This window comes from Siphateles boraxobius, unplaced genomic scaffold (genome assembly GCF_051911475.1).
Source record: "Siphateles boraxobius isolate OS27281-9 unplaced genomic scaffold, OSU_SipBor_1 25, whole genome shotgun sequence".
In the NCBI taxonomy this organism is placed as follows: domain Eukaryota; kingdom Metazoa; phylum Chordata; class Actinopteri; order Cypriniformes; family Leuciscidae; genus Siphateles; species Siphateles boraxobius.
The window spans coordinates 21,083,014-21,110,508 of record NW_027508866.1 but is presented as its reverse complement, the minus strand read 5'-3'; the positions used below and the strand labels follow the sequence as shown (position 1 = coordinate 21,110,508).

The 27,495-nt window shown below is 38.5% G+C and overlaps 2 protein-coding genes across 5 annotated transcripts in view; one reads left to right on the top strand and one right to left on the bottom strand.

Moving 5' to 3' along the window:
* Positions 1-295: 295 nt before the first annotated feature.
* On the top strand, positions 296-19,944 carry dbh (dopamine beta-hydroxylase (dopamine beta-monooxygenase)). The gene is made up of 12 exons (XM_077242014.1): positions 296-730; positions 2,682-2,828; positions 4,372-4,629; positions 6,293-6,469; positions 7,814-7,916; positions 10,025-10,191; positions 10,747-10,890; positions 14,171-14,209; positions 14,498-14,557; positions 16,293-16,420; positions 16,943-17,102; positions 19,678-19,944. The coding sequence occupies exons 1-12, from the start codon at positions 404-406 to the stop codon at positions 19,801-19,803; spliced, it is 1,836 nt and encodes a 611-aa protein (XP_077098129.1). The 5' UTR covers positions 296-403; the 3' UTR covers positions 19,804-19,944.
* Positions 19,945-21,153: 1,209 nt separating this feature from the next.
* The window catches only part of sardh (sarcosine dehydrogenase), a 60,879-nt gene continuing 54,537 nt past the window's right edge, over positions 21,154-27,495 (bottom strand). For all 4 annotated transcript variants that reach the window (XM_077243120.1, XM_077243119.1, XM_077243118.1 and 1 more), the window contains exons 20-21: positions 25,403-25,538; positions 21,154-21,767 (exon numbers count right to left, since the gene is read on the bottom strand). In XM_077243120.1, coding sequence (XP_077099235.1) covers positions 21,612-21,767; positions 25,403-25,538 — 292 coding nt within the window. In that variant the 3' untranslated portion in view covers positions 21,154-21,611. The remainder of the gene's footprint in view (positions 21,768-25,402; positions 25,539-27,495) is intronic.

The following is a 27,495-nucleotide window of genomic DNA, read 5'->3' as shown; positions in this document are numbered from 1 at the left end:
AAAGACAGTATTGCAGAAATCCGCCCTTCTCGCTCACAACAAGCAGATGTTGGAGAAAAAAAAAAGTTTGACCAGAGGGCAAAATAAACAATTGAATTTTCGTTAACCCAGCTAATAGAATTAGCCGGGATAAAGTAGAGGCTGTCACAGGGTAGTGCTCTTAAAAGCCAGAGAGAGTCCACAGCCAACAGAAGTGGACCAACACGAGGACCAGTGGACACCTACCAACTGAAAAACACATCTGAAACGGGATCAAGAAGTCAACAGAAGAACAATCCATTTGGGTGTTCTCAAAAGACGACAGCATAAGGAGATTTTTGACGATTTGTGACTTCAGAGCAGCCCAAAATCATCATACTAAAGACCAACAGAAAGGGCCTTCAAGTAGAAGACAACATAGGCGATGCGTCTTCTCAACAAAGATCTGCGGTTGCAAGACGTCACCCTCATGTACCTCACCGTTTTGGCCACTGTGGTGGTGCTCTTGGTGGCTTCCTACCAGGCTCCTGCGCTCCCCTCCAGACCCCCCCTGGCCTACCACATCCCCTTAGACCCCTCGGGTCAGCTGGAGCTGTCTTGGAACATCAGCTATCCCACTCAGGAGGTCTATCTAGAGGTGAAAGTCAAAGAGCTGCACCACGGCCTTTTACTGGGCATGTCCGATCGGGGAGAGCCCACCAACGCCGACTTGATCCTTCTGTGGGACGACGGTCAAAAATCCTATTTTGGGGTAAGAATATTCCTGTGATTTTATAATGGTTTTCTTCTTTATGGTGTTGGAAATGTGCTCCGGTGATAGTGTAGGATTATGTGCTTTTATAAAACACTCATTTGAGATGAGCAGAAAAATGATGCAACAAAGTGCAGAATCTTGTCAATATGAGTGTTTTTCTTTTTTTGGTAAAAGGATTGTTCAGCCACAAATTAAATGTTGTCATCTTTATTCACCCCACCATGTAATTCCAAACCTGCATGACTTCCTTTCTTCGGTGGAGCATAAAAAAAAGACATTTTGATGAATGTTTCAATTGCTTTTGTATGTACAATCAGTGGAGTCCAATGTTGTTTTGGACCCCATTGACTTGCAATGTTTACACTCTAAAAAATAACGGTTCTTTATTGGCATCGATGGTTCCATTAAGAAACTTCAACATCCATGGAACCTTTGCTTTGCACAAAAGGTTGTTTATAGTGGATAAAGGTTCTTCAGATATTTAAAGCTCTTTTAAGAACTGTTCACTGAAAGGTTCTTTGGGAAACCAAAAAATGGTTCTTCTATGGCGTCGCTGCAAAAACCTTTATTTATGGACAAAAAAATATTAAGAGATTTAAAAAAAAAAAAAAAAAAAAAACTTTCGTGTTCCACAGAAGAAACAGAAGTCATCCAGGTTTGGAACAACATAAAACATGACAGAATTCAGAGACCGTACCTTTTTTGTTGTTGACTAATGAACGACTAATGATGAATTTCTAACCTCTCGGTCACAGCAACCTCTCTCTCGTTGCTCTTGAGTCTGAAGAGTCTGGCTTTATAAATCTTGTTATGATTGCCTGGCTACAGCAGACACCTACACACACACACACACACACCCGTGCACTTCCAGTTCAGCCGTATAGTGCAACACTCCTAACATTGAGCTGAACAGCTCACATCTGGGTTTTGCCCGCCGCACCCCAAATAAAGTGGTTGAAGGAAGGTCATGCGTGTATCAAGGCCCCTCTTCATTCATTATGCATGATTTATTTCATTATTTTGGCTTTGGATTGCACTGTTCTGTCCGTTCTGAATAAATGTTGTATGGCCAGCCGCTCGCCCTGCCTCCTTCAGCGTATGTCCAGGAGAGTTACTGACAACAAGTCAAAACATTGTAGGCTTGCGGAAAATTCTCAAAGAAATATTGGTTAAAATGGACACTTTCAAAATCAATTATAAGTAACATAAAAACCATAGTAAAATATTTCTTAAGTATTTATACAAACATTTTATGATGGTTTTAACACTTTTTGGCAAATTGGTGGCAAATTTTTTTTCTAAAAATCATACATTTTTGTATGAAATAACTAACTCGTAAATTATTTTTTCTCAGGAGATTGTGTCGGGTAGTTCATATATTAATTATATATTTTAATTATATATAAACTTTTTTTTTCAAGAAAATGTATAAAACATTTATTCAGCAAGAATGCAATAAAATTGATTAAAAGTGACAGTAAAGACATTTATAATGTCACAAAAGATTTCTATTTCAAATAAATCCTGTTCTTTTTTAGCTTTCCATTCATCAAAGAATCCAATTCATCAAAGAGAAAAAAAAATGTATCATGGTTTCCACAACAATATTAAGCAGCACAACTGTTTTCAACATTGATGATAATAATAATAAATGTTTCTTGAGCATCAAAACACCACATTAGAATGATTTCTGAAGGATCATGTGACACTGAGGACTGGGTTGATGATGCTGAAAATACAGCTTTGACCACAGGAATAAATTACATTTGAATGTATATTCAAATCTAAAATTATTTTAATTGGTAATAATTTGTTACTGTGTTTCAAATAAATCAAATAAATTTAGCCTAGGTGAGGATAAGGGAGCTATTTCTAAAACATGAACTTACCGACCTCAAATAGAGAAACAATGATGATGTTTGTTTTTGTGATTGAATGATATTCTTAGGATGCATGGAGTGATAATGAAGGCAGAGTGATGTTGGACACTCGACAGGACTATCAGCTGCTGGAGACTCATCAGTCCTCTGAAGGCTTCTTTCTGCTCTTCAAAAGACCATTCAGCACCTGCGACCCACACGACTACACCATAGAGGCACGTTACTAAACGAAAGTAGAATAGAAGATAGAGGGGGTTGAGGTGGGACAAAGAGACATTTGCATGATAATAGAGTGCAATAGTCGGGTTCCGAAAGGAAAAACTCCATAGGATAATTAATTTTTGAACGATAACTTTTAGACCTTTAAAGACAGACTTACTGTCAGCTACGAGGTTGTTAATCCATAGTTTTTGCTTTTGTTGAAGCTGTCAGGCTGCATTATTTCAGCTAATTTTAACCTACTGGTGTTCTTCGGCCATTTTTGACCGAAAATCTTTGTTTTTTTAAGATATCAAGCTCAAATTTGGAAAACAACTCGTTTAGATTTATGGCTTTGATTTTCTTGCAGTTTTAGAGTAAAATATTTTTTTGAAAATATATTTTACATAAAAATTGAAAATAATATTTTTGTGCATTTTTCATAACAATAAACGTAAAATTCTGTAACTTTTTAAAACTTTTTTCACTTCAGAAATAATTTGCCAAGTGTCATCTTTGAAAAGAGATCAAACTTAACTATGTGCTCTAAAGATTTCAAGATTTAAATGTCCTTTTCAGGTCTATGCTCAAAAAGTGAATAAATGGATTACAAATACAGTGTAAATATAATTTAGTACCATAAAATCCCCTAAAAATACAAAATATTAAATAAAACACATCATCGAACTAACATTCGATTGTTATATATATTCGATATTATATATTACATATATTATTTTATTTTATATTATATATATTATATATTCGATTGTTATTTTGTACATTATACAACATAACACATCATCGAAATACATTCATCTCATTGCAAAAAAATTAAAAATTCTGTTATTTTTGACAGACACGCAAAGAGCACCTGAGGGGTAAAATAATCGTATTTAACAGCAGGATTCCTGAAAGAATACATAACCCATGATGCTGTACAAAAAATTATACCAATCAGGGAGACATAAAGTCTTCTTTTTTTAAATCCCTAAGGGAAAAATACTTTTCGAACCAGCACTGCTGAAAAAGGGGGCAGGCATTGTTGCACTCTATAGTCCTTAGTCATGTTAGACGCCATATCGAATTTAACACGGGTGAAAATGAGGCTGTGAGGTATAAGTAGACTTAGTTTTTACAATGGCATGCACTATATAAAGGTCCAGATCACAGCCTCATTTTCATTCCTGTCAAAAAATAAATATGGCGCTACCATGACTAAGGGATATATTAGGTCAGAAAATTACACGTTTTAGCTTCATTAAAAAAAAAAAACTCTATCTTAAGTATTCTGAGGTGCTATTTTTGAATTCAAAAATGTTTGACTGAAATTTTTCAGTCAAATGTATCAAAGACCTTGTCTTCATTTACTCACCCTCATGTCATTCCAAACCCTTTCATTCTTCCATGAAATACAGAATGAGAAGTTTTGAAGAATATCCATGCTGCTCTTTTCCATAGAATGATCATCCTTGCCATTCCGTTAACATGTTATTTAGTCATATGGGTCTGAAAAAACATATTGGTGATTAAATGATAACAAAAAATCCTTATTTCCAGGAAGGCACGGTCCACATAATCTACGCCTTGCTGGAGCATCCGATCCTATCTTTGCATGAGCTCAACATTTCCCGACTCCAGACTGGCGTCCAGCGGGTTCTGCTCCTGCGTCCGGACACTCTGTCCCTCACTCTCCCGAGGGATGTGCACACCCTGGAGGTCCTGGCCCCTGAAGTCATCATCCCCAAACAGGAGACCACGTACTGGTGCCACATCTATCAGCTCCCTCCTAATATGCCCAAGAACCACATTGTCATGGTAACTTGAAACTCTTGGAGCCACTTTGACCAATTATAATGCTCTTTAGTCAAACACTTTTGTAAGTTTGTACTTACACAAGAGTGATGTAAACTGAATCTTAATATAATTATGGAATTTGCTAAGGCAATTATAGGTATTGCTATTAACTCTTCCCACGCCAGCGTTCTTGGAAAAAGTTGCCAGCCACTGACAACTTAAAAAAAAAAAAAAAAAATCACAAAATTTGGCCCCCAGGATATTTAGTTGTATGAATATCTGAACATGCAATATCAAAAGAAAGAACAGACCCTCTGCGTTTAAACAAAAACAAAATACGTTTTATTCTAGCTTCATGCATTCCTTTTTTATCAACACTTGAATATGGGTAAGTTTCATAAAAAAGCAACATTTTGACGCATTTTTTGTCAGAGACTATGTCTGAATTGGATTCAAAAGATGATCAAAACACAGATGGAGTAAATTGAGTCCATCAACACCCCCTAATGCTTCACCGTCCTATACCTCGTCCTGAGTGGACATTTCATTCAGTGACGTTAGGCAGTTTTGATTTATATGCTTATTTATATGCATTGCAGTAGGTCCCTCTCTTTTCAGTGAATTGCAAAAGAGAGCCTTGTTTTTAAGTCAGAAATTTCAACGTCCATTTTGAGATTTGAACAAAACACTATGTGGCTGTTCAAGTAGAACTTTCCCTTCTTTTAAAAATGTAAGACATAATGCTGAAGGATGGAAAAAGACAACTTATGCAACAAAAAAAACAAAAAAAAAATTCCTCCAAGTATTATGTCCAAATTCATAACAATCGAAAAACAGTAGGCAAAAAACTGAGATTCTGGAGTGTGCATTTTATGGACACTTTACTATCCCATGAGGCCACAGGAAAGGATTTGTGAATAGCAGTGAAGCGACGTAACTGGCGCTTACGAATATGGTGTATCCGAATTCAATTCATACTACAATACATTCAGTGTTGCCAACTTAACGACTCTTCAGGCCCCCTTAATGACTTATTTCTCCCCCAAAAAAGTATTTAGCAATAAATCTAGTGACTTTTTGGACTGTTTAGTCAGTCCAAATGTTGTTGAAAATTTAGTCAGTCACTCACACTCGTTATGTTGTCTGACAAAAAATATGTAAATGAGATTTATTTACATCATTTATACTTTTTGACCACTGCAGTAGGTCCCTCTCTTTTCAGTGAATTGTTTTAAGTCAGAAATTTCAGAAAGCCAGAAAGTCCATTTTGAGATCCTGCATTCTGAGACAAACCCGTCTCTGGGGTGTAACTAGGGGGCATTTACATGACACCGTTTTCGAATAAAAACTAAAAACTTATGCGTTTTGACCGTTCATTTACACGACAACAGTCGAGTTTTGGGGGCCTGAAAACAATAACTTTTGAAAAAAGGTTTAAAAATGCAAATGCTTGTGTATTGTGTGTTCATTTTATAGGCGTGTAGTGTTTCTTTACAAAGTGACATCGTCAACAACTGGCCTGGCATGAATAATACAACATTTTTAGTCGTTTTCGCAGATCCTTGTGAACAGGGATTGTCTTGACAACGTTGGCGTCTGTACGTGAAAAACGCACAGGAAAAACTTGGTTTTATTGCCCCACCTGTTTTTCTGCAATTTATATCACTTCATCTTTTTTTTGCAGTACGAGTCTGTAATCACTCCTGGTAATGAAGCCATTGTTCATCACATCGAAGTGTTCGAATGTTCCCCTCAGATGGACACCGTACCTCCATACAGCGGCTCCTGCGATTCAAAGATGAAGCCCCGCAAACTCAATTACTGCCGACATGTTCTGGCTGCCTGGGCCATGGGAGCGGAGGTACACACGCAACTACGTACTGCATTTTCATAGTATATAATTAAAGCCACAGTTCACTTAAAAATGGACAAAAATGGATTTGTTATCATTAACTCAACATGACATTCAAAATCTCAATGGCTTGCTTCCTAGATAGCACACGTACGTATTGCAGATGAACAAACACTCTAAAAAATACGTCTTCCAGATGTAAACACGCACATCAAATAGACGTCTTCGTGATGTACGTGTGCTGTGGAACACAAAAAAAGATATTCTGAAGAATGTTCACACTGCTCTTTTCCCGTACAACTAAATAAATTAGGGAGTGTCAAGCTCAAAAAAGACAACAGAAATTACAATAAAAGTAAAATGACACATAAGTCTCCTGAAGCCATGTGATAGTTTTTACATGAGGAAAAGACATGAGAAAAAGAGTGAAATTACGGTCTTCCCCTGCTGTAGATCTGACACTTCTGCATATCTCTTGTCACAAATGTCTACTTCCATGGTTATCCTCTTTGACTGCATGCTTTTACAATGTTTCATCATGAGGCATATCCACAGAGGACACTTTCTACATCAGTTTCTCCCTTTTTAGTGCTAAGTTTGAGAGCTAAAAACAGAACATATGATTATCAGCATCTTTAGGAGGCACACATACAGATGGGCTTTTTCTGCGCCAATTCACCCACTCTAGGTAGGTGCCAGTCAAGGTTTTGAACAGAGCAGTGAGCCAATCTGAAAGCAGAGGCGTCCTGATAAATCAGTTATGGAGCCAAGGACCGATGCCGAGCTTGAAAGATAGATAAATAGAGAGAGAGAGAGAGAGAGAGATAGGCCTGCAATGAGATTACATGGGAGTACAACAAACACAAATCATGTGTTCTGCTAGCTGCCAATGTCAAGCTGGAGAGATGAGATTATGTAGCAAAATTTAGATGTTTTTCTTCAATAGATTGCAGTTTGCCCCCCCCCAACATTTTGTTTTTAAATGTGTTTTAATGCCTTGTGAGAGAAGGAGGAGTGAGTGAGAGCCAGGAGAGTGTGATAGAGGAATGGGAATGGGGCGAGAAACTGGAGGTGGAAGGAGGACGGTTATGTAAAGCGGTCCTTCGCACACGAGTTCTAAAACAGATAAGGGTTTAGGTTTCAACTTTGCAATCCTTCATAAGTCTAAAACGATGGTCGTGGACTGTCATGGATCTACAGGACTTTTCTGGCTCTGACTGAGCTGGAGTTGGCATAAGCTTCTTGTGCATTGGCTCAAATATCTTTTAGCCTGCAAAACATAAATCAGAAGCTTTACTGCACCACGATCAATCTTATTAAAGTTCACATACAGTTCTGTGTCTGTACGCACAGCCGTTCTACTACCCTGCCGACGCTGGTTTGCCTCTGGGAGGAGAAAGTTCTTCGAGGTTCCTTCGTCTTGAAGTTCATTACCACAACCCTCTTCTTATATCAGGTATGCAACAGGCACACCAACATTGTGAAATACTTCAGCCCAGTTGCTTATGGCTATGTTAAAAATGCTAAGTCATATTACACAGTATACACTTACTATTTATAGGCTACTTTTTTTATAAGGCTTACTATTAAAAATATATGTAAAATAGTTGATGTTACGAAATACTTTCAAGCAGTAGTATGCTATATTTTTTTATTTTGATGATATTAAGACACCTTATAATGAGGTCATGTGGCAATTATTTCATGTTTTTAGTATGGTTATAAAACCATCTTTGCCGTTCAAAAAGTGCATTGCATTATGGGATACAGTATTCTGCACAGTGAGCTGCAATATTTTCATGTATTTACTGTATATATTTATTTATAATTTATATTATATATAAATATAAATATTTTATATATAAATAAAAAAATTCTTATATGTATACATGCATGTGTGTGTATTTATATATACAAAATGATTATACACAGTGCACACACATATATAATGTAAACACAAACTTTTATTTTGGATGCGATTAATCTTTTCCCAGCCCTACTTTTTTTGTTTTCTTCTATTTTGTTTGACCCTTGTCCCAGAGCCTTTAAATCCTAAATATGAAAATTCATAATACAAATATGATTTGGTACAGTACATGTTTAATTTTGCCCATAATCCTCCTCCACCCCCTTCCGCCTAGTTTTAGCAAGACAGAAGGCCCTTTTATTTCAAAACTGTTCAAAACATTAGCACAAATTTGAGCATGAAATTGTGTGCGAATGTTTTCACTAACAAAATCATGATTCATTAGTAAATTTCATTCAAAAATATATTCCAGATTTACATAATGTAAAAACAAATAAAACCACACTTATGCAAAAAACAAAACAAACAAAAAAGTTTAGGGGAGGCAAGGCACCCACACACTACAAGATAATCAAGCCGATTTTAGGCATAGTCAAAGCCTCGATTATCTTGATGGTTCTATTATTGATGGTTCAGATTGTCATGTGGTGTGAGATGTGTTAAGAGTGATTGAATCTGCTCGGAAGAACGTTGGGCCGTACTGATGTCAAAACGTTAATATCAAGGCTTGACCGCGAAAGATTTTGCAAGATTTCCTGTGTTCACAGTCGGGACTCTAGTTCATTGTGAAAGGAATCTTTTGGACTGCAGGTAAATGAGGTCCAAATCAGAATTTTTTGTCATGATCATTACCCATGATAATTGCCCATTTGTCATGATACATTTTTTTTTTCAAATCAGTTTTTGTCATGACAGCGTGAACAACACAAACCACATGGAATATGATCTTTTCGATTACGATTCGTGCCACTTCCATATGAGGTCCTAAATCCTATTCAGGTCAGATGTTTTGCAATGCGACTTCAGTCTGAGCAGTCAAATCGGAATTCAGTACTTTTACGTCACTCTGAACTCTTTACGTCACAAATCTGCACTCATGGGAGTCGCTTCAAAGATTTTACATACCTGACGTTATTAAGACAGTTGCGAAAGGTAGTCAGTGAAGGACAGTGATGTGTCAGAGCTCATAAGTATTATAATAACAGCTCTACATACAAGCAAAACACAACATAAAAAAAAATCACACTAGAAAAAAACATGTAAACATGTCTTTAATGGTCAAAGTTTTTACTTCCGTATGACAGCGTGCCGCGTGATGTCTTTTTATCGTTCTTTTGTGCATGCGGGTCAGTCTGGGACGATGATCTGTTCACACTTGAATCTGATATTGGCCACATTTAAAACAACAATGTGAACAGCTATACAAAAAAATCATATCTGAGCAATAAATCAAAATTGAGAACTAAGACTCACAGTGTGAACGTAACACTTTGAAAACCTGATAAGAAGAAAAATCGTTTATTGTGGGCCAGCCTTTAGAAAATGTACGAATAACCCACAATTATTAGTGGCTATAGTTAAAGAAATACCCCATTTAAATACTGTTCAAAAACTGTATACTGCAGCAAGCGTAAGAATAGCATGCTAGTATGCTAATATCTTTCTTAACTCCTCAACAGCCTGATTTCTTCAGTCTACTTCCTTTGATTTCTAAATACAAAACTTTTCATCGCTCGTTGTGTGTGTGTGTGTCACAGGACGGAGGGACTCCTCAGGCATACGTTTATGGTACACTCCATCTCTGAGGAGGTTTGACGCAGGCATCATGGAGCTCGGGCTAGTCTACACTCCTGTCATGGCCATTCCTCCCCGCCAGCGCTCTTTCCAGCTGACTGGCTACTGCACCGACAAGTGCACACAGACGGTCCGGGATCCTCACAAACATTCCTAAATACTGCACTTCACTCAGGCCAGCCGAATAAATTCAAGATAAATTCAACCAAAGCTGTGACTGAAGATAAATCTAGAGCAACCAGTTCTAACTGCATTCAGACTTTGGATGCAATTAAAAAATATTGGGTGGCTTCCTGAAAATAGATTAGGACCAATTTTCAACAAATTATGCAATCAAAATAGACTAACTTACTAAAAAAAGAGAAGCAGTCCCATTTAGGGTGTAATAAAAGTCTAATTAACCAGCCCACAGTGGCAAAAGCTCATTAACAAAAGGAAAATTGTGAAAAACAAAGCATTGTTATATAAGAAAGCATACTGTTTAACTTCAAGTAACTCTGTTTGGGCTACTATATCATGAATGATAGTTAAAATCATGTGGCTTGTTGAGGTTAAGTTGCAAAAAGCAACCACTCAAAATACCCTAGCAACACCCCATCATTAAAACCACTTACATTTTCTTCATAAAATGACAAATATAGTTGACATATTAATGATGAAATATATTTTTTTTTCTGTCCTCCAGGCTCTTCCTGCTGGAGGTGTACATATATTTGCATCCCAGCTACACACTCATCTGGCCGGCCTTGGGGTGAGAACCGTCCTGGTGCGAGGAGGCAGAGAGGTGGAAGTGGTGCAGGAGGACAGACACTTCAGCACTCACTACCAGGTGTTACCAAGTTTGTTTAAGTATAGAATAAGATTTATAAGATAAAATTAGTTTATCTTTTACCCTTAATACATTTACCTGGTCTTATTGTGCATGATTCATGAGTGCACGTTATTCCAAAATAAAAGTTTTTCCATAACATTTTATCATAATGTAATAACTCTCTCTCTGCTGAGCACCAAGCCCTCTTATTTTTCAACCAATCCCCTCCAACCACATAGAGACCACACCCAGCTAACTGTTCATGAGGAAACTGCAGGGGGTTTGTGGTTTGATGAAAATCTAATAATTAATTGAATAAAAAAAGTAAAATTAAAATAACAAAATAAAACATTTTATTAACATATTTTATTTGTTTACCTGTATGTCATGTGACCATTAACCGACCCTAGACCGTAAGCAAACTAAACATGCAGATGTGCTGTTAAAGTGCCACTATTATGCTTTTTTTTTTTTTTAAATATTACCGTTCCTGTAGTGTGTAATATAGCTGTTTGTTACCTCAAAAAGTTCTGCAAAGTTTCAAAGATCAAAGTGGACGATTTTTGTAGTTATTGTCTCCTAAAAGAAAGACACGATTCTAAACTGCCTGAAAAGAGTTGTCAGTAATTCAAATCATACAGGAACCTACGTAATTTTTGTAACAAATTTGCATAATGCCAGCCTATGTTCTTCATTGGCTCCCTGCAAATAACGTCTAGTCTGACCCTCAAACACTGTGGTGTATCTGAGGCCTGGAAGAGTTTGGTTTCTGTTGTCGAGATGTTGAGAGGATGCAGTTTTCTGTGCTGTGAAAGCAAATCCACTTTGATACACTTACAAAGGATGAGGACTCACACTCGGATTGATGCCATCGTTACTGTTCATCATATCACTGTGTATCAAGTGCTAAGGATAATCTGGAGCTAAAATTCAGATATGGCAAAGGCCGTTTGGTTTCCGACAAGACCTTTAAGTGGTAGACCAATCACAACAGACCGGTCCAACTGACCAATCAGAGACGAGTTGCCCTATCACAACAGATTGGGTCATCTGACCAATCAGAGCAGAGTAAACCAATCACATCAGACCGGGTCATGTGACCAATCAGAGCAGAGTAGACCAACCACAACAGACTGAGCCAACAGAACCAATCAGGGAAGAGTAGACCAATCACAACAGACTGGGTCATCTGACCAATCAGAGCAGAGTAGACCAATCACAACAGACTCGGTCATCTGACAAATCAGAGCAGAGTAGACCAATCACAACAGACTCGGTCATCTGACCAATCAGAGCAGAGTAGACCAATCACAACAGACCGGGCCGTCTGACCAATCAGACCAGAGAAGACCAATCACAATAGACTGGGTCATCTGACCAATCAGAGCAGAGTAGACCAATCACAACAGACTGAGCCAACAGAACCAATCAGGGAAGAGTATACCAATCACAACAGACTGGGTCATCTGACCAATCAGGGAAGAGTAGACCAATCCCAACAGACTGAGCCAACAGAACCAATCAGGGAAGAGTATACCAATCACAACAGACTGGGTCATCTGACCAATTAGGGAAGAGTAGACCAATCCCAACAGACTGAGCCAACAGAACCAATCAGGGAAGAGTAGACCAATCACAACAGACTGGGTCATCTGACCAATCAGAGCAGAGTAGACCAATCACAACAGACTGGGTCATCTGAGCAATCAGAGCAGAGTAGACCAATCACAACAGACCGGGTTAGAAGAGTAGACCAATCAGAAACAGACTGGGTCATATGACCAATCAGAGCAGAGAAAACCAATCACAACAGACTGGGTCATCTGACCAATCAGAGCAGAGTAGACCAATCACAACAGACTGGGTCATCTGACCGATCAGAGCAGAGTAGACCAATCACAAGTGACTGGGTCATCTGACCAATCAGAGCAGAGTAGACCAATCACAACAGACCGGGCCATCTGACCAATCAGAGCAGAGTAAACCAATCACAACAGACCGGGTCAACTGACCAATCAGAGCAGAGTAGACCAATCACAACAGACTGGGTCATCTGATCAATCAGAGCAGAGTAGACCAATCACAACAGACCGGGCCATCTGACCAATCAGAGCAGAGGAGACCAATCACAACAGACCGGGCCAACTGACCAATCAGAGCAAAGTGGACCAATCACAACAGACTGGGTCATCTGACCAATCAAAGCAGAGTAGACCAATCACAACAGACTGGGTCATCTGACCAATCAGAGCAGAGTAAACCCATCACAACAGACTGGGTCATCTGACCAATCAGAGCAGAGTAGACCAATCACAACAGACTGGGTCATCTGACCAATCAGAGCAGAGTAGACCAATCACAACAGACTGGGTAATCTGACCAATCAGAGACGAGTAAACCCATCACAACAGACTGGGTCATCTGACCAATCAGAGCAGAGTAGACCAATCACAACTGACTGGGTCATCTGACCAATCAGAGCAGAGTAGACCAATCACAACAGACCGGGCCATCTGACCAATCAGAGCAGAGTCGGCTCTCAGAAAGGAGAGATTTAGAGAGACCGGTTCTTTTATCGAACACTTTCAGACACTGTGAGAAATGCTGAAATGTATATTATAAGAACATTAAAGTGTTTTTTGACCTTGGATACATGCAAACGTATTGTAGGAGACCTCCAAAACAAAATTAGGAGCCTTTAAAATAGCATAATAGGGGCACTTTAAATGATTTATGTATTGACTTAGAATCTCAGGGGAAAGGGAAAGTGTATATTTAAGGTGCTGTAACTGTTCACCATTTATTTTTAATTTAACTTTTTATCAGATGACTTTAATACTTTTTAAAAGTACAAATTTTCATTTTGTTCTATGAATGCAGTTAATAATAGTTTCAGATGACGTGTAGCATGTCACATTGACTGCAGCACACTGTTCCCTGCTTGAGACGTGTCAACTACCCACGTTTCCCTGCAGTATACCTGAACAGCTGACGGGTTCATCACACCCACGCCATTTTTCATGCTCACATACTCCTGTAATAAAAACCTTTAAATGAAATACAAGTGAATGTGCTCTGATTTATTTCTGTCCTTTTCAAATTACAAAAGTAACAATATTATCGCATATTATTGTATATATTTTTAGGGCACTGCTATGCGGTCGATAAAATTCTAATAGGCCATAGAAAGGTGCTATGCTAACAAATTCAGATGCATTCAGCTTGGGTTCTAATACATATTGTAAAAAGAAAAATCAATCAAATGCTAACATTTGTAACCTTTTCCTTTTTTGTGCAGATTATCCGTGTTTTAAAGAAGATGGTGACTGTTTTGCCAGTAAGTTGCTCTTCACACATGTAAAAGCTGAGGCATATTTAGATGAGAGAAAGAGAGACGCTGCGGTGCAGACATTACAGGAAACGCCTGGAGCCAGCAAGCCACCAACAAAAGCACAGATCTACTGCATTTAGACTGTCAATACAAGCACCCACACACGGCTGAGGCTGCCAATCTAATGCTAACCTGCCAAGAAACATTCATTCTAACATGCTCTACAAATAGCGGAGCGCTAAACCCCATCTGAACGTGTGTGATTGCAGCTTTGTGCGTTTGTCTACCCCACAGGGTGATGCTCTCGTCACAAAGTGCACGTATAACACTGAAGACAGGAACAAAGTTACAGTGGTAAGTCTGAGCAATAGCATATGCTTACATGTAAAATGACATGAGCTCAAATACATTCTATCGAGTATTTGGAGGATCGAGACACCACAGATTGATTGACTGGAAATCAAAGAAGTTCAAAACTCTCAGAATAAGATTGTTATCAGCCTGCACAATATAACACCATTTTGTAATACAAATTTAACTTGAGCAAAATTAAACCCACACTGATAAACTATTACATTTAAGCTACTACTGTTTAATAGGATACAATTTGTCATTCATCCAGGTAAACATTTAATATGTGCAAATAGGCATTACTGACCCAGTCTGATGTGATTGGGCTACTCTGCTCTGCTCAAATTAACGTCCCCCTGTAGTCAATAATTGTATCCTTAAAACTAATTTTTTATCACAAAAATTACATATTAAAACATTTTCCTGTAACATTTTTCCCCCTCATGCCTTAAAATAGATTGAATGTAACTCTACACCCTTGCTTCATTTAATATACGCGGCTCCATGGATATGCTAATTAGCCCCACCTCCACGCACGCCAGCTCACAGATTCACTTGGCCAATTTACTGAGGTAAACGATGCACAGTGATATCGCTCTTTACAACGTCAGACACAAGGGTAACTGACATGAGTAGCCTTTTGCTTGACTAGACAGCTGAGGTCAGGCACTGATGTTGGACGAGAAGGCCTGGCTCGCAGTCTCTGCTCTAATTCATCCCAAAGCTGTTCTTTAGGGTTGAGGTCAGGACTCTGTACAGGCCAGTCAAGTTCCTCCACACCAAACTCACTCATCCATGTCTTTATGGGCCTTGCTTTGTGCACTGGAGCGCAGTCATGTTGGAACAGGAAGGGGCCATCCCCAAACTGTTCCCACAAAGTTGAGAGCTTGAAATTGTCCAAAATGTCTTGGTATGCATTCCTTTCACTGGAACTAATGGGCAGAGCCCAAGCCTTGAAAAACAGCCCAACACCATAATAGCCCCCCCTCCACAAATCTTTACACTTTGCACAAAGCAGTCAGGCAAGTACCGTTCTCCTGGCAATCGCTAAACCCAGACTAGTCCATCGGATTGAGTCCAGTGAGAGTCCACTCCCACTGCATCCGACGCTTTGCATTGCACTTGGTGATGTAAGGCTTGGACACAACTGCTCGGCCTTGGAAACCCATTCCATGAAGCTCTTTACGCACTGTTCTTGAGCTAATCTGAAGGCCACAAAAAGTTTGGAGGTCTGTAGCTATTGACTTTGCAGAAAGTTGGAGACTTCTGCGCACTGTGCGCCTCAGCATGCGCTGAACACACTCTGAGATTTTATGTGGCCTACCTGATTTCGTTCAGAATCGCTTCTTTCTTTTAGGAGACTAAAACTCCATTGCAAATAAATTTGCAAACCTTTGACATTCACAAACAGCTATATTACATGCTACATGAAAGGTAATATAAAAAAAAGCATTATAAGGGAACTCTGAAATGAAGTTCACCTCAAAATGGAATCATTATTTACTTACCCTCGTGTCATTCCAAACATGAATGACTTATTCAAAAGGAAAAAATGGTGAGTAAGTGAAAGAAAACTGAACCTGTCAAGCTCCGAAATGACAAAAAAAGCATCATAAACTGTCCGTAGGATCTGTGTGTATTGTTCATAGTCTTCTGATGCTACTGTATATAACAGCTTTGTGTGAGAGAAACAAACATTGGACTTTTTTACAAATCAAGTGTTTTCTCACTTCCGCAGGGGGGTTTTGGGATCATGGAAGAGATGTGTGTCAATTACGTCCATTATTATCCCCGTACACAGCTGGAGTTGTGCAAGAGCCACGTGGACATAGATTACCTGCAGAAATACTTCAGTCTCATCAACAGGTACACCACAAGTCCACAAAACATCCACTCAGACTAAACTAACCATCAAAAACACCAAACATGACCTTCCTGTATGACGTCTAACACATCCCAGACAGTCATTACCTCCCAATGAGAAGAAAACCTTGAAAACGGTAAACTGCTGTTGATGTATTACACCGCTCTGATGCAGTCAGGCTAAAACAACAACAGCATACCTGAAAATAATGTCTTGCTTTGAGACTAACTGCCTGAGGACAATTGGAATACTTTCAAATCCTGTACGAATTCAGACGGAAAAACTGAAATGAGTTTTCTTCTGCAATGCATACACAAAGAGAAGGCAATGACATTTGTATTCATCCATTTTGCACGGGCAAATTGCATTTTCTAGCTTTAAAAAAAAAGCAATTTTACGACATTGTTGTGGGGTCAGACGAATTATGAAAGTGGTTTTGTGTCCATGCAACCAAATTACCACTTCTTGAGATGTTTTGGGGGTGGAAAGGTCTACCAAGTTTTGTTGTATTGTCATCTGTGTAGGTTTCAAGGACGTGAGAGTTGCAGTTGTCCTCAGACTACTGTGGAAGAGCAGTTCTCCTCAATAACCTGGAACGGCTTCAGCGGGGAGGTGCTAAACTCCCTCTACATCACTTCCCCCATCTCAATGCACTGCAACCAATCCACCGCTGAGCTCTTCCCCGTAAGCACAACATTTAAGCCAAGATTTCACTATCTCGGACAAACTGGAAGCCATTCAATTCCAACGGAGGGTAATACGGGAGCTGTGTGAAGTTATGATGACCATATGCGTATGCAGAAATTTTAGATTCAGATGTGTATATTTAAACTTTTGTGGCTATACCTCATGTGAACCACCCAAATGTATATGGTGTATTCTAATCAAAACTGAGATTAGTGAAGAACAAAGTGAGAATTAGCAATATTTCTTACAAATTGGCAGGCATTTGTTTTGCGTGGATAAATTCATATATTCATTTTACCATCGTGAATAAGCGGAGGGTAATGGCCAATATTGGTGAAAGTAACTTTTACAACATTTTTACAATATTGCGATACCGTACTCCCTTAAAAAAGTTACTAATTACATTACTTTCCATAAAAAGTAAAGTAATTAGGGCCCGAGCACCGATGGTGAGAGGACCCTATTGTTATTGCTCCGTTTATTATTATTCCGCTTCTTCTTCTTATTCTCCTAAATCAATCGCTTTTTAGAGGGCCTAAACATGCTCGAAAACTCATGATCTTTGCACACGCTTCAGAAGTGGTGAAACTTACGTGTGATATAGTTTTCAAAATTGGGTGGGGCAAATTCTGTAAATTATTGCCCCAACATTTTGCCCCGGTTCTACGTTTCAGTTACAGGTATGAAATTTGGTACATACATGTAATGACTCAATACCTACAAAAACGTCTCTTGGAGCATAGCCCTAAACACAACAGGAAGTCAGCTATTTTGAACTTCCTCCTAGATTTTGTGCATTTTTCATTATTTTCTGATGTTGTACTTTAACAAACTCCTCCTACGGTTTTGATCTGATCCTCTTCAAATTTTGTGAGTGTAATCTTAAGGCCTTTGCGACGTTAAATTGCGAAGATCTTGAGTTTTTGTCGAAAGGTGTGCTCTCGGCGGCCTGACAAATGTGTGTGGCAAAATGGCTCAATAGCGCCCCATACATTATTGCCCCGGCTCTACGTTTGACGTACAGGTGTTAAATTCGGTACATACATGTAATGACACAATACCTACAAAAAAGACTCTTGGAGCATAGCCCTAAACACAACAGGAAGTCAGCAAATTTTGAATTTCCTCTCAGATTTTGTGTCGTTTTTGCCATTTCCAGACGTTGTACTTTAACGAACTCCTCCTACAGTTTTGATCTGATCCTCTTCAAATTTGGTGAGTGTAATCTTAAGGCCTTTGCGACGTTAAATTGCAAAGATCTTGAGTTTTCGTCGAAGGGTGTGCCCTTGGCGGCCTGACAAATGTACACCCAATTTCAGCCTTTTGGTGATTTGTGCATGAATATGTCATATAGTTCAATATTGCTTGCAGTTCCGATGTTGCTAGGCAACCACAGACAGCCTGCAGTAAATCAGGCATACAATGTCCGATCTGCCCCAAACTTCACATGTTTGATAAGAGTCCTGTCCTGAACACATAACCATGCTCATATTTGGTTATAGCAATAGCGCCACCTGCTGGTAGCAGGAAGTGTGCAAATACAAATCCTTTGACATAGTCCTCCTATATTTATTATCATTAAATACTGCCCACCATGCTCTGTTTTCATAAAACCGCCGGGTGGTGGTGGCACGGGTGCAAAATTTACATCTGATATGGGTTTCAGAATTGGGTGGGGCAAATGGGCAAAAAGTTGTGCAAACAAATATTTCGACTAATTGCCCCTGGCGCTATGTTTCACGTACATGGACTAAATTCGGTACATACATGTAATAACCCAATACCTACTAAAAAGTATCTTGGAGCATAGCCCTAAACACAACTGGAAGCAATGAACTTGGCAGGGTTCATCCAAACTTCACATGTTTGATAACAGTCCTGTCCTGAACACATGACCATACTCATATTTGGTTATAGCAATAGCGCCACCTGCTGGTAGCAGGAAGTGTGGCAAATACAAATATTTTGACATGGTCCTCCTATATTTATTATCATTACATACTGCCCACCATGCTCTGTCTTCCTAAAACCGCCGGGTGGTGGCGGCACGGGTGCGAGGGCCCTCTTCATCGCTGCTAGCAGCTTTAATGTTACATTACTTTTGCATTTACTTTTCCTCTTCCAGGCCTTGCAGGTTTTTTTTACTGAGAAGTCCTTTTTTGCAAGTGTTTAAAGCACCTTCATTGTGTTTTAAGGAATCTTAGAAAGTTCAAAAGAACAGCATTAGTTTGAAATAGAAATAAATAAAAAGAACATTAGAAATGTCTTTTCTGTCATGTGTGATCAATTGAATGCATTCTTCCTGAATTAAAGTATTAATTTCTACCAACATTTACCAACAGTTTTAAATTAAATCTGTAAAAACCTGAAATGAAAAAGAAACAATATATGCCCTTGAAAGCTTCTGTAACATTACAAATACAAATATGTGAGGTTTAGGGTTCATATAAACAATTTTGAAAATGGATTAATTTGGATTGACAAAAATTAGCCAATGTAACCATACCTAATGAGAGTGCCACCTCAGGTTGAAGGATTTAGGATATCTTTACATATTAGTCTTTTCTCTTAGGGTCAATGGGAGAAACAGGAGATTCCGGTGGTGACGGCAGAGTTCCAGAGAGCCCCGTACCCGTGTGAATTAAGCCCTCGGGTGAGTGACAACCCTACAGAGGTCAGGCCTGACAGCAGCGTCTGATGCCCAGACATGCACCCGCCTCCTGCTGAGCTCGACCTTTACCACTCTGTGCCAGCCTGGTGGATCTATAACACATTCACACAGCAGCCTGTACACTATGGAGGAGATTACCACGTATTACCGCATACAGTTATCACATAAAATCAATCACTAAAGTACTGTTTTGCTTGTAGACTATTATCTTAGATATTACATTAATATTTGTTTGAGAAGGTGCAGTATGTAAAAAACAGCATTTATATGAACGAAGGTGCACTACACTTAAAACGTAACATTATTGTGAAGTATATACTGAATACTGTCTACTATTTAGAAGATAGTATTAATAGTGCACATTATGCAATGATGAACATTTCAAATAGTATCAGGTTAAATAATGCATGCTTAATTCCATCACAGTTTTCTCATAAATATTTATTTTTTACAATTTTTTCATAGTTATTTTGTTTTGTGTGGAAACATCTGAACAGTCCAATGAAATAAATCAAGTTGGTATTAAATACAGTTCTTTGAGTGCAATGCATTATGGGATATTTTTCCAAAGCAATATGCTGTACAGTATGCATCCGGGAATTCCATGTGTACAGAAGATCTACACTGCCGTTCAAAAGTTTGGGGTCAGGAGTTTTTTTTTTTTTTTTTTACAATTTAAAACAATTGTTTTGTATTTTAATATATTTTTAAATTTGATCCTGTGATCAAAGCTTAATTTTCAGCACATTTCAGCATCATACTAATATAATGATTTGATAGCATTATTATCAATGTTGAAAACATTTATGCTGCTTCATTGTTTTTTTTTTTATGAATAGAAAGTTGAAAAAAACAACATATTTCTGAAATAGAAATCTTTTGTGATAATATAAATGGCTTTACTGTCACTTTTGATCAGTTTAATGTATCTTTGATGACTAAAAGTACTATTTTCTATATATAAAAAAAATCTTACTGACCCTAACTGAAAGTTTTGAACGTTAGTGTATGTTCTCCTATAAGTCAGAAAAATACAAGATACAGATTTCACCATATGACAAAAATTTGGTTTAATTCTTTCAAATTTATCAAATTTTCACTTTCCATTTAAACAAAAAATAAAGTTAAACAGCAGTCGGCTTCAAAACCAGACTTTAGAAAGAGTTCGACTATTATTAATTATTACTAGTAATAACGAAAATAGGTTAAAATAACATAAAATATTAATTTAAGTCACAGTACATGGGTGAGGGAATAAGCTGATGACCCAACATGCAGAAATCATGATCGGTTTCTCTCGTTCTGTCAGGAAAATAGCGTACAAGATGATTTGTAGCGTACAAGATGATTTGTAACGTACAAAAAACAGACCTTCAATTCAAGACAATATCTTTATTTAATTCCATAGATATATATATATTTGGCAAACATTCATTAATCCCTATTTTTAAATTTGACGTGACCACTGAATAACATCTTTTATGCACAGCTATTCAATGAAAAAAGTCACAAATGTTCAAACCAGCACCAATAATTGAGTCAGGCTCATGATTGCTCATTAAAATATTATTTTCTGAATGATTTATTTCTGAAAACAATGGGGTTAAGGGTTCTATATGGTTAAGGTTAAGGCACAGGAAGATGCTGAACACTATTACACTGAATAACCAGTTTTTTTTTATTTTTGAATTCACATTAGTACTTTGTTCTTCTATGATCCGTTATGGTGAATCATCCCTTTAAGACAGTGAGTATAAATCCACTTATAAAGTCATTTGTTTTGTATTTGTCTTGGAATGCTGATGCAAATGTGTTGGGATAAAGGTCTAGATCAATTACATTCTGGCCTCGTGCACTTGTGGAGAGCCGTAGATGCCCTTAATACGCTTGTTTTCGGGGTCGAAGGGTGATTTCAAGTGAGCTGTAGCTTTGTATATGACGCCCATCCTCTCCAGCGTGAATTCACCACTGCGGACGAAATCAGGGCTCACCTGCAGGCCATTGAACACAGACACATTTGAGTAAGATGGATATATGATTAAAACTAAAAGGCTTTTATTTCCATTGATATCGGTGTCAAACCATGCAATGCAAATGAGGTCTGCTCTCCTCACCTCCCTCTCTTTCTAGCTTTCCCCTCCTGCTCGCTCTCTGTCAGGGGTTGCATCTCTTTTTAATTAAATCTGAAGAAGCTGCAGGCATTACCCTGTGGAGTCGAGATCAAGACGCATTCGCTGGAAAACTAGCCTGACCTCTTTAAGTGGGCACATTGCAGCATTAATGGACACATTGGTAGATGTCCACTGATTGGCGATGAGAATGAAGCAGAACGCTGTGGCTACTACTATGAAGCAGAACTACTGTGCAATGGCTCTATGTACAGATGAAACATAGTGTTTGCTCATGTTATTAATACAGAGTGCAGTGTCTTGAGCTCCACATACTCCTGGCTATGTGCATTTAAAGGTGCAGTAGTACAAAATATTAATATGCCCTTTTAACCCTCTATTAAAATATTTTGCTTCTTCAGAGAAACACAAAAAGAGACAGAATGCTGAAGCTTCTGTTTTCTATACAACGACCGAGTCGGATTCAAACTGCCGACTCACACGCAAGTTTGAAGCTGTTTTGTGAATCTTTTAGACTTACTGATTAAAAAGAACAGGTTAGTTAGAGTAATTTGTTCTTGAATTGGACATAAGGCAGGCTAGGGCATTGTTCGTTGTTGAGTGTACGAAACACTGACACACACTTGAGATGAGATTTCATAAACCTGTATATGAGGTACATTTTAAAATATTTATTTTTTATATTTGAAACCATTTTAGTCACAGTTTGAAGCCCTGGTCATGATAGCTTTGTGGGACAAAAGTGTAAGATGTTACTTCACTGAAAATATTGACATTGGCTTTAGCTCTCCTTGGTAACTTTAAGAGAATTCATGAAAGGAAAAGTGACAACTGATTCATAAAAAATAAAACTCTAATACTGCACACCGACCAGTATGGACTCCAACAGTGCTTTTACATCCTTTTGAAGCTTGAAAACTCTTCATTTCCAGTTACTACATGGAAAAGCAATGGAACAACCAGGAGATTTTTCTTTTTGTGTTCCACGGTAGAAAGTAAGTCACATGGAAACTTTAAACTAGAAACAACATAAAGTCTTATGGAGGAAGTCTCAAGGTCTCTCTTCCATGAATAATACTTGTGTGACATTATGCCCAGTGATGTGTCTGTTATCGTCTTCCGCGCTGTGGAATGGAGATGTCTCAGTTCTCCCTCCCCATCTGTCCCTCCTCATCTAGTTGTCTGTCAGTTAGCATTAACTACACATCCCCCTGTATCCTGTCATACTTGTAGTACACGGACTTCAGAGTGTCCAAGCATTACAACACACACACACTTACTTGGTCTCCCTTCCCTAAACCATCACACACACACACAGACAGACACACAGTAATTTATGTCAAGCTCTCTCAAACCTTTATATTTTCAAGTATTTTCTACCTAAAACGTTTAATTAACCATCACGCGCACGCACACACACACACACCATTTAAATATATTTAATAAATGACGAGTTAATTTCGTTAGAATTTATTACATAAAATGTTATATATTCATGGTTAAGAAACCTTGAGACTTCATTCATAAAACTTTTTTTGAGTTTCTAATTTAATAAATATATTATTTATTTTTTAATTTTGTAGTTTATAGTTTAAATGTAAAAAATGTTGAAACCTGCCTTTCTCCATTATTTAATAAATTAATATTAACATTTTATTTGATTTCTTTTCATCGTTTCTTATGTTAAAGGTTGTTCAATAATAAAATGTTTTTTTCAGTGAAATTCCATCAAAACCTAATGTGTTATTTGCAGTGATCATACGATGAGGTTTAGGTCATAGCACCCACCGTAGCCCATCGTTTGATACTGGATTAATGCAAATGAGCACTTGACAATAATGGCAGTATGAGCTCAGCAGAGAGCATGAGAGACACACACACACACACACACACACACACACACACACACACACACACACACACACACACACACACACACACACACACACAACCCTTCATCTAATCATCACTCTTTAAATGACCCTATATGAGGAGCAACTTGCATGACTCACCCTGAATCATAAAAGCAGAAAAGGAAAAATGAGTGCGTATGCGTCAAAGACCCAAATCAGCAGATTGTCTTAATACTTATCTCTTAAAAGTACTTGACCAAGCTCAAGTTCAGTTATACTTAAAATATCATGTTGATAATGACCCATTCTTATATTTTGATGTCTGATCTGACTGTGTGAGTAAGACAGTCGTTAAACCCACATTTTGTAGCACTAGCTGCAAAAAAGAAAAATGTTCTTTCTCAGTATTCCGTCTTGTTTTCCCAGTACAAATATCTAAACATTCATACATTTACAGGTCCTTCTCAAAAAATTAGCATATTGTGATAAAGTTCATTATTTTCCATAATGTAATGATAAAAATTAAACTTTCATATATTTTAGATTCATTGCACACCAACTGAAATATTTCAGGTCTTTTATTGTTTTAATACTGATGATTTTGGCATACAGCTCATGAAAACCCAAAATACCTGTCTCAAAAAATTAGCATATCATGAAAAGGGTCTCTAAACGAGCTATTAACCTAATCATCTGAATCAACAAATTAACTCTAAACACCTGCAAAAGATTCCTGAGGCTTTTAAAAACTCCCAGCCTGTTTCATTACTCAAAACCGCAATCATGGGTAAGACTGCCGACCTGACTGCTGTCCAGAAGGCCATCATTGACACCCTCAAGCAAGAGGGTAAGACACAGAAAGAAATTTCTGAACAAATAGGCTGTTCCCAGAGTGCTGTATCAAGGCACCTCAGTGCGAAGTCTGTGGGAAGGAAAAAGTGTGGCAAAAAACTATGAAAGTTTAATTTTTATCATTACATTATGGAAAATAATGAACTTTATCACAATATGCTAATTTTTTGAGAAGGACCTGTACTTGAGAAGCAAAATTATATAAGATGTCAAGTCTTCTTGAAAAACGGATTAAAATTGAGTTATTGCTTAATACAAGAAAGAAATATTTGCAAATCAGAAAAATAATAAATTTTTCCCTTTGACTTATATTTATTTTTCATACCCCATTAGCATAAACTCATTTAATTGATACACTTTTCAAAAAACAAGACTTAAGTCTCTTGCAAACTGAGTCCGAAATTTTCATATGCATTTTTTCGTATTCATCATCCATGCGAAAAATGCAGAAAATTAAACCTGATCCAAACAAAACCAGGCCATAACGGAGTTTGGAATTTGTTTGGAGTTCATTTCGAAACAGCTTGCCAAAGTGAACTTTCAGGAAAAGTTGTATATATAGTTGATGTATATAAATTTCTTTAGATAAACACAAGTAAAGATTTTTAGAAGAAAAATCAATGCTTCCAGTCTACTGTCCTACGAGCGTTCATGAGAGGAATTTTGTGACACAAGTATGTTGTGAAGAGTTTCTATGCAGCCATAAAATGCTAAACAGATAAGCATCTATATATAGATAAATAGATAAACAGCTCACTAGTTTTAGAAAGACAGCTATCGCACAGTACTTACCACACCACCATCTGGGTTGCGAATATAACCATAGCCAATGGTCTTGTCAATGGCAAACCCAAATTCGGAGCGCCGCAGGTGGCCCACAGGAACGCCGTTGCGGAAAATAGCTTCCAGACCAAACATTGGCACTTTCCTGCAGGAAAGACAAACAACACATTAGTGCTGATCAAATGAGGATCCCTAAATAACATGAAAAACTGCATGGCATTTATGCCAGATCCTAGAGGCCATATTTAGATCTGGCTGTTTGATTTTAAATTCTAAAATGTTTTATGATGATCATAGATTGATTTCAAATTCTACATTCAATTTTTACAAACTGTTTTGGATGAAGCTGTTTGGGCAATATGTAAAACATTAGACTGCTGAAATGGCAAGAATGAAGCTCTAAGCAGACAATCATGAAAAGTGGTGGGCAAAATCTCCTTGAAAGACCTTATCAGGCAAATGTAAGGTGACATATTATGGCATTAGTTCGGCATTACAGCAATTATTCACTTTTAAGCCAGACGCTCTGTAAATAAATGTCAGAAAACTTGCCAGATACCCGAGGCTATGAAAACACTGATAGCCAACATAATAGCCTGCTGCGCTTTGAATTTTAACCTTTAAGATCACATTTAGGAGTCTGAATCTGCTCAGTCGATGCTTAATTTTCACTGTTGTGATATTTTAAAGCAAAACAGAGCAATAGCCACAAAAATGATCAAAGTCAAGGGTCCATTAAAGGTGCAGTAAGTGATTTCTGAGAAACACTGTTTGTTGGCACTGTTGATGTCTCTTTATCATAGCTAAAGCGAAGCAATATAATGCTTTGTGAAAAATAAAGAGAAGACGACGAATTAAAGTCAAGGAGGAACAAAACAAAAAATGGACATACAGTTCACCAGAATATATCCAAGCAAGAGTTTATTGTTAGTCACAGGCAGCAGCACAGCAGCTCCAGACAAACAGTGACACTCATGTTACTTTAGCTAACGTTACAACAACAGCATATCTGTGAAACACAGCAAAAAACAATGTTACTCAGGTATGAAGCAGAAACAACACAAACGTGCTGTCTGTTATTCAGGCCTTCCCGCTTCATTCTCTCCAGCGCTGGAAAGCTTTTCTAATATTAACGCGGGTCCTAAATCTCTTGCCTGATCATAACCTTTCTTGCGATATTCCTCTTACCTTTTCTCTAAGCCATTTTCTCTTTCTTCAAATCTCCCTCATGCTCTCTCTCTCCTCCCCATCATGATCGGACACGCCCCCTACTGCTGATTGGCTCTCTCTCCTCCCCCATCATGATCGGACATGCCCCCTACTGCTGATTGGCTCTCTCTTCCCCTCCCCATCTTGATCGGACACGCCCCTACTGCTGATTGGCTCTCTCTTCCCCTCCCCCATCATGATCAGACACACCCCTACTGCTGATTAGCTCTCTCTTCTCCTCCCCCATCATGATCGGACACGCCCCTACTGCTGATTAGCTCTCTCTTCCCCTCCCCCATCATGATCAGACACGCCCCTACTGCTGATAAGCTCTCTCTTCTCCCCTCTATTCATGATCGGACACGCCTCCTACTGCTGATTGCTGATTAGCTCTCTTCCCCTCCCCCATCATGATCGGACACGCCCTTACTGCTGATTAGCTCTCTCTTCCCCTCCCCCATCATGATCGGACACGCCCCTACTGCTGATTATCTCTCTTCTCCTCCCCCATCATGATCGGACACGCCCCTACTGCTGATTAGCTCTCTCTTCTCCACCCCCATCATGATCGGACACGCCCCTACTGCTGATTAGCTCTCTCTTACCCTCCCCCATCATGATCGGACACGACCCTACTGCTGATTAGCTCTCTCTTCTCCTCCCCCATCATGATCGGACACGGCCCTTACTGCTGATTAGCTCTCTCTTCTCCTCCCCCATGATGATCGGACACGCCCCTACTACTGATTAGCTCTATCTTCTCCTCCCCCATCATGATCGGACACGCCCCTACTGCTGATTAGCTCTCTCTTCTCCTCCCCCATCATGATCGGACACGCCCCTACTGCTGATTAGCTCTCTCTTACCCTCCCCCATCATGATCGGACACGCCC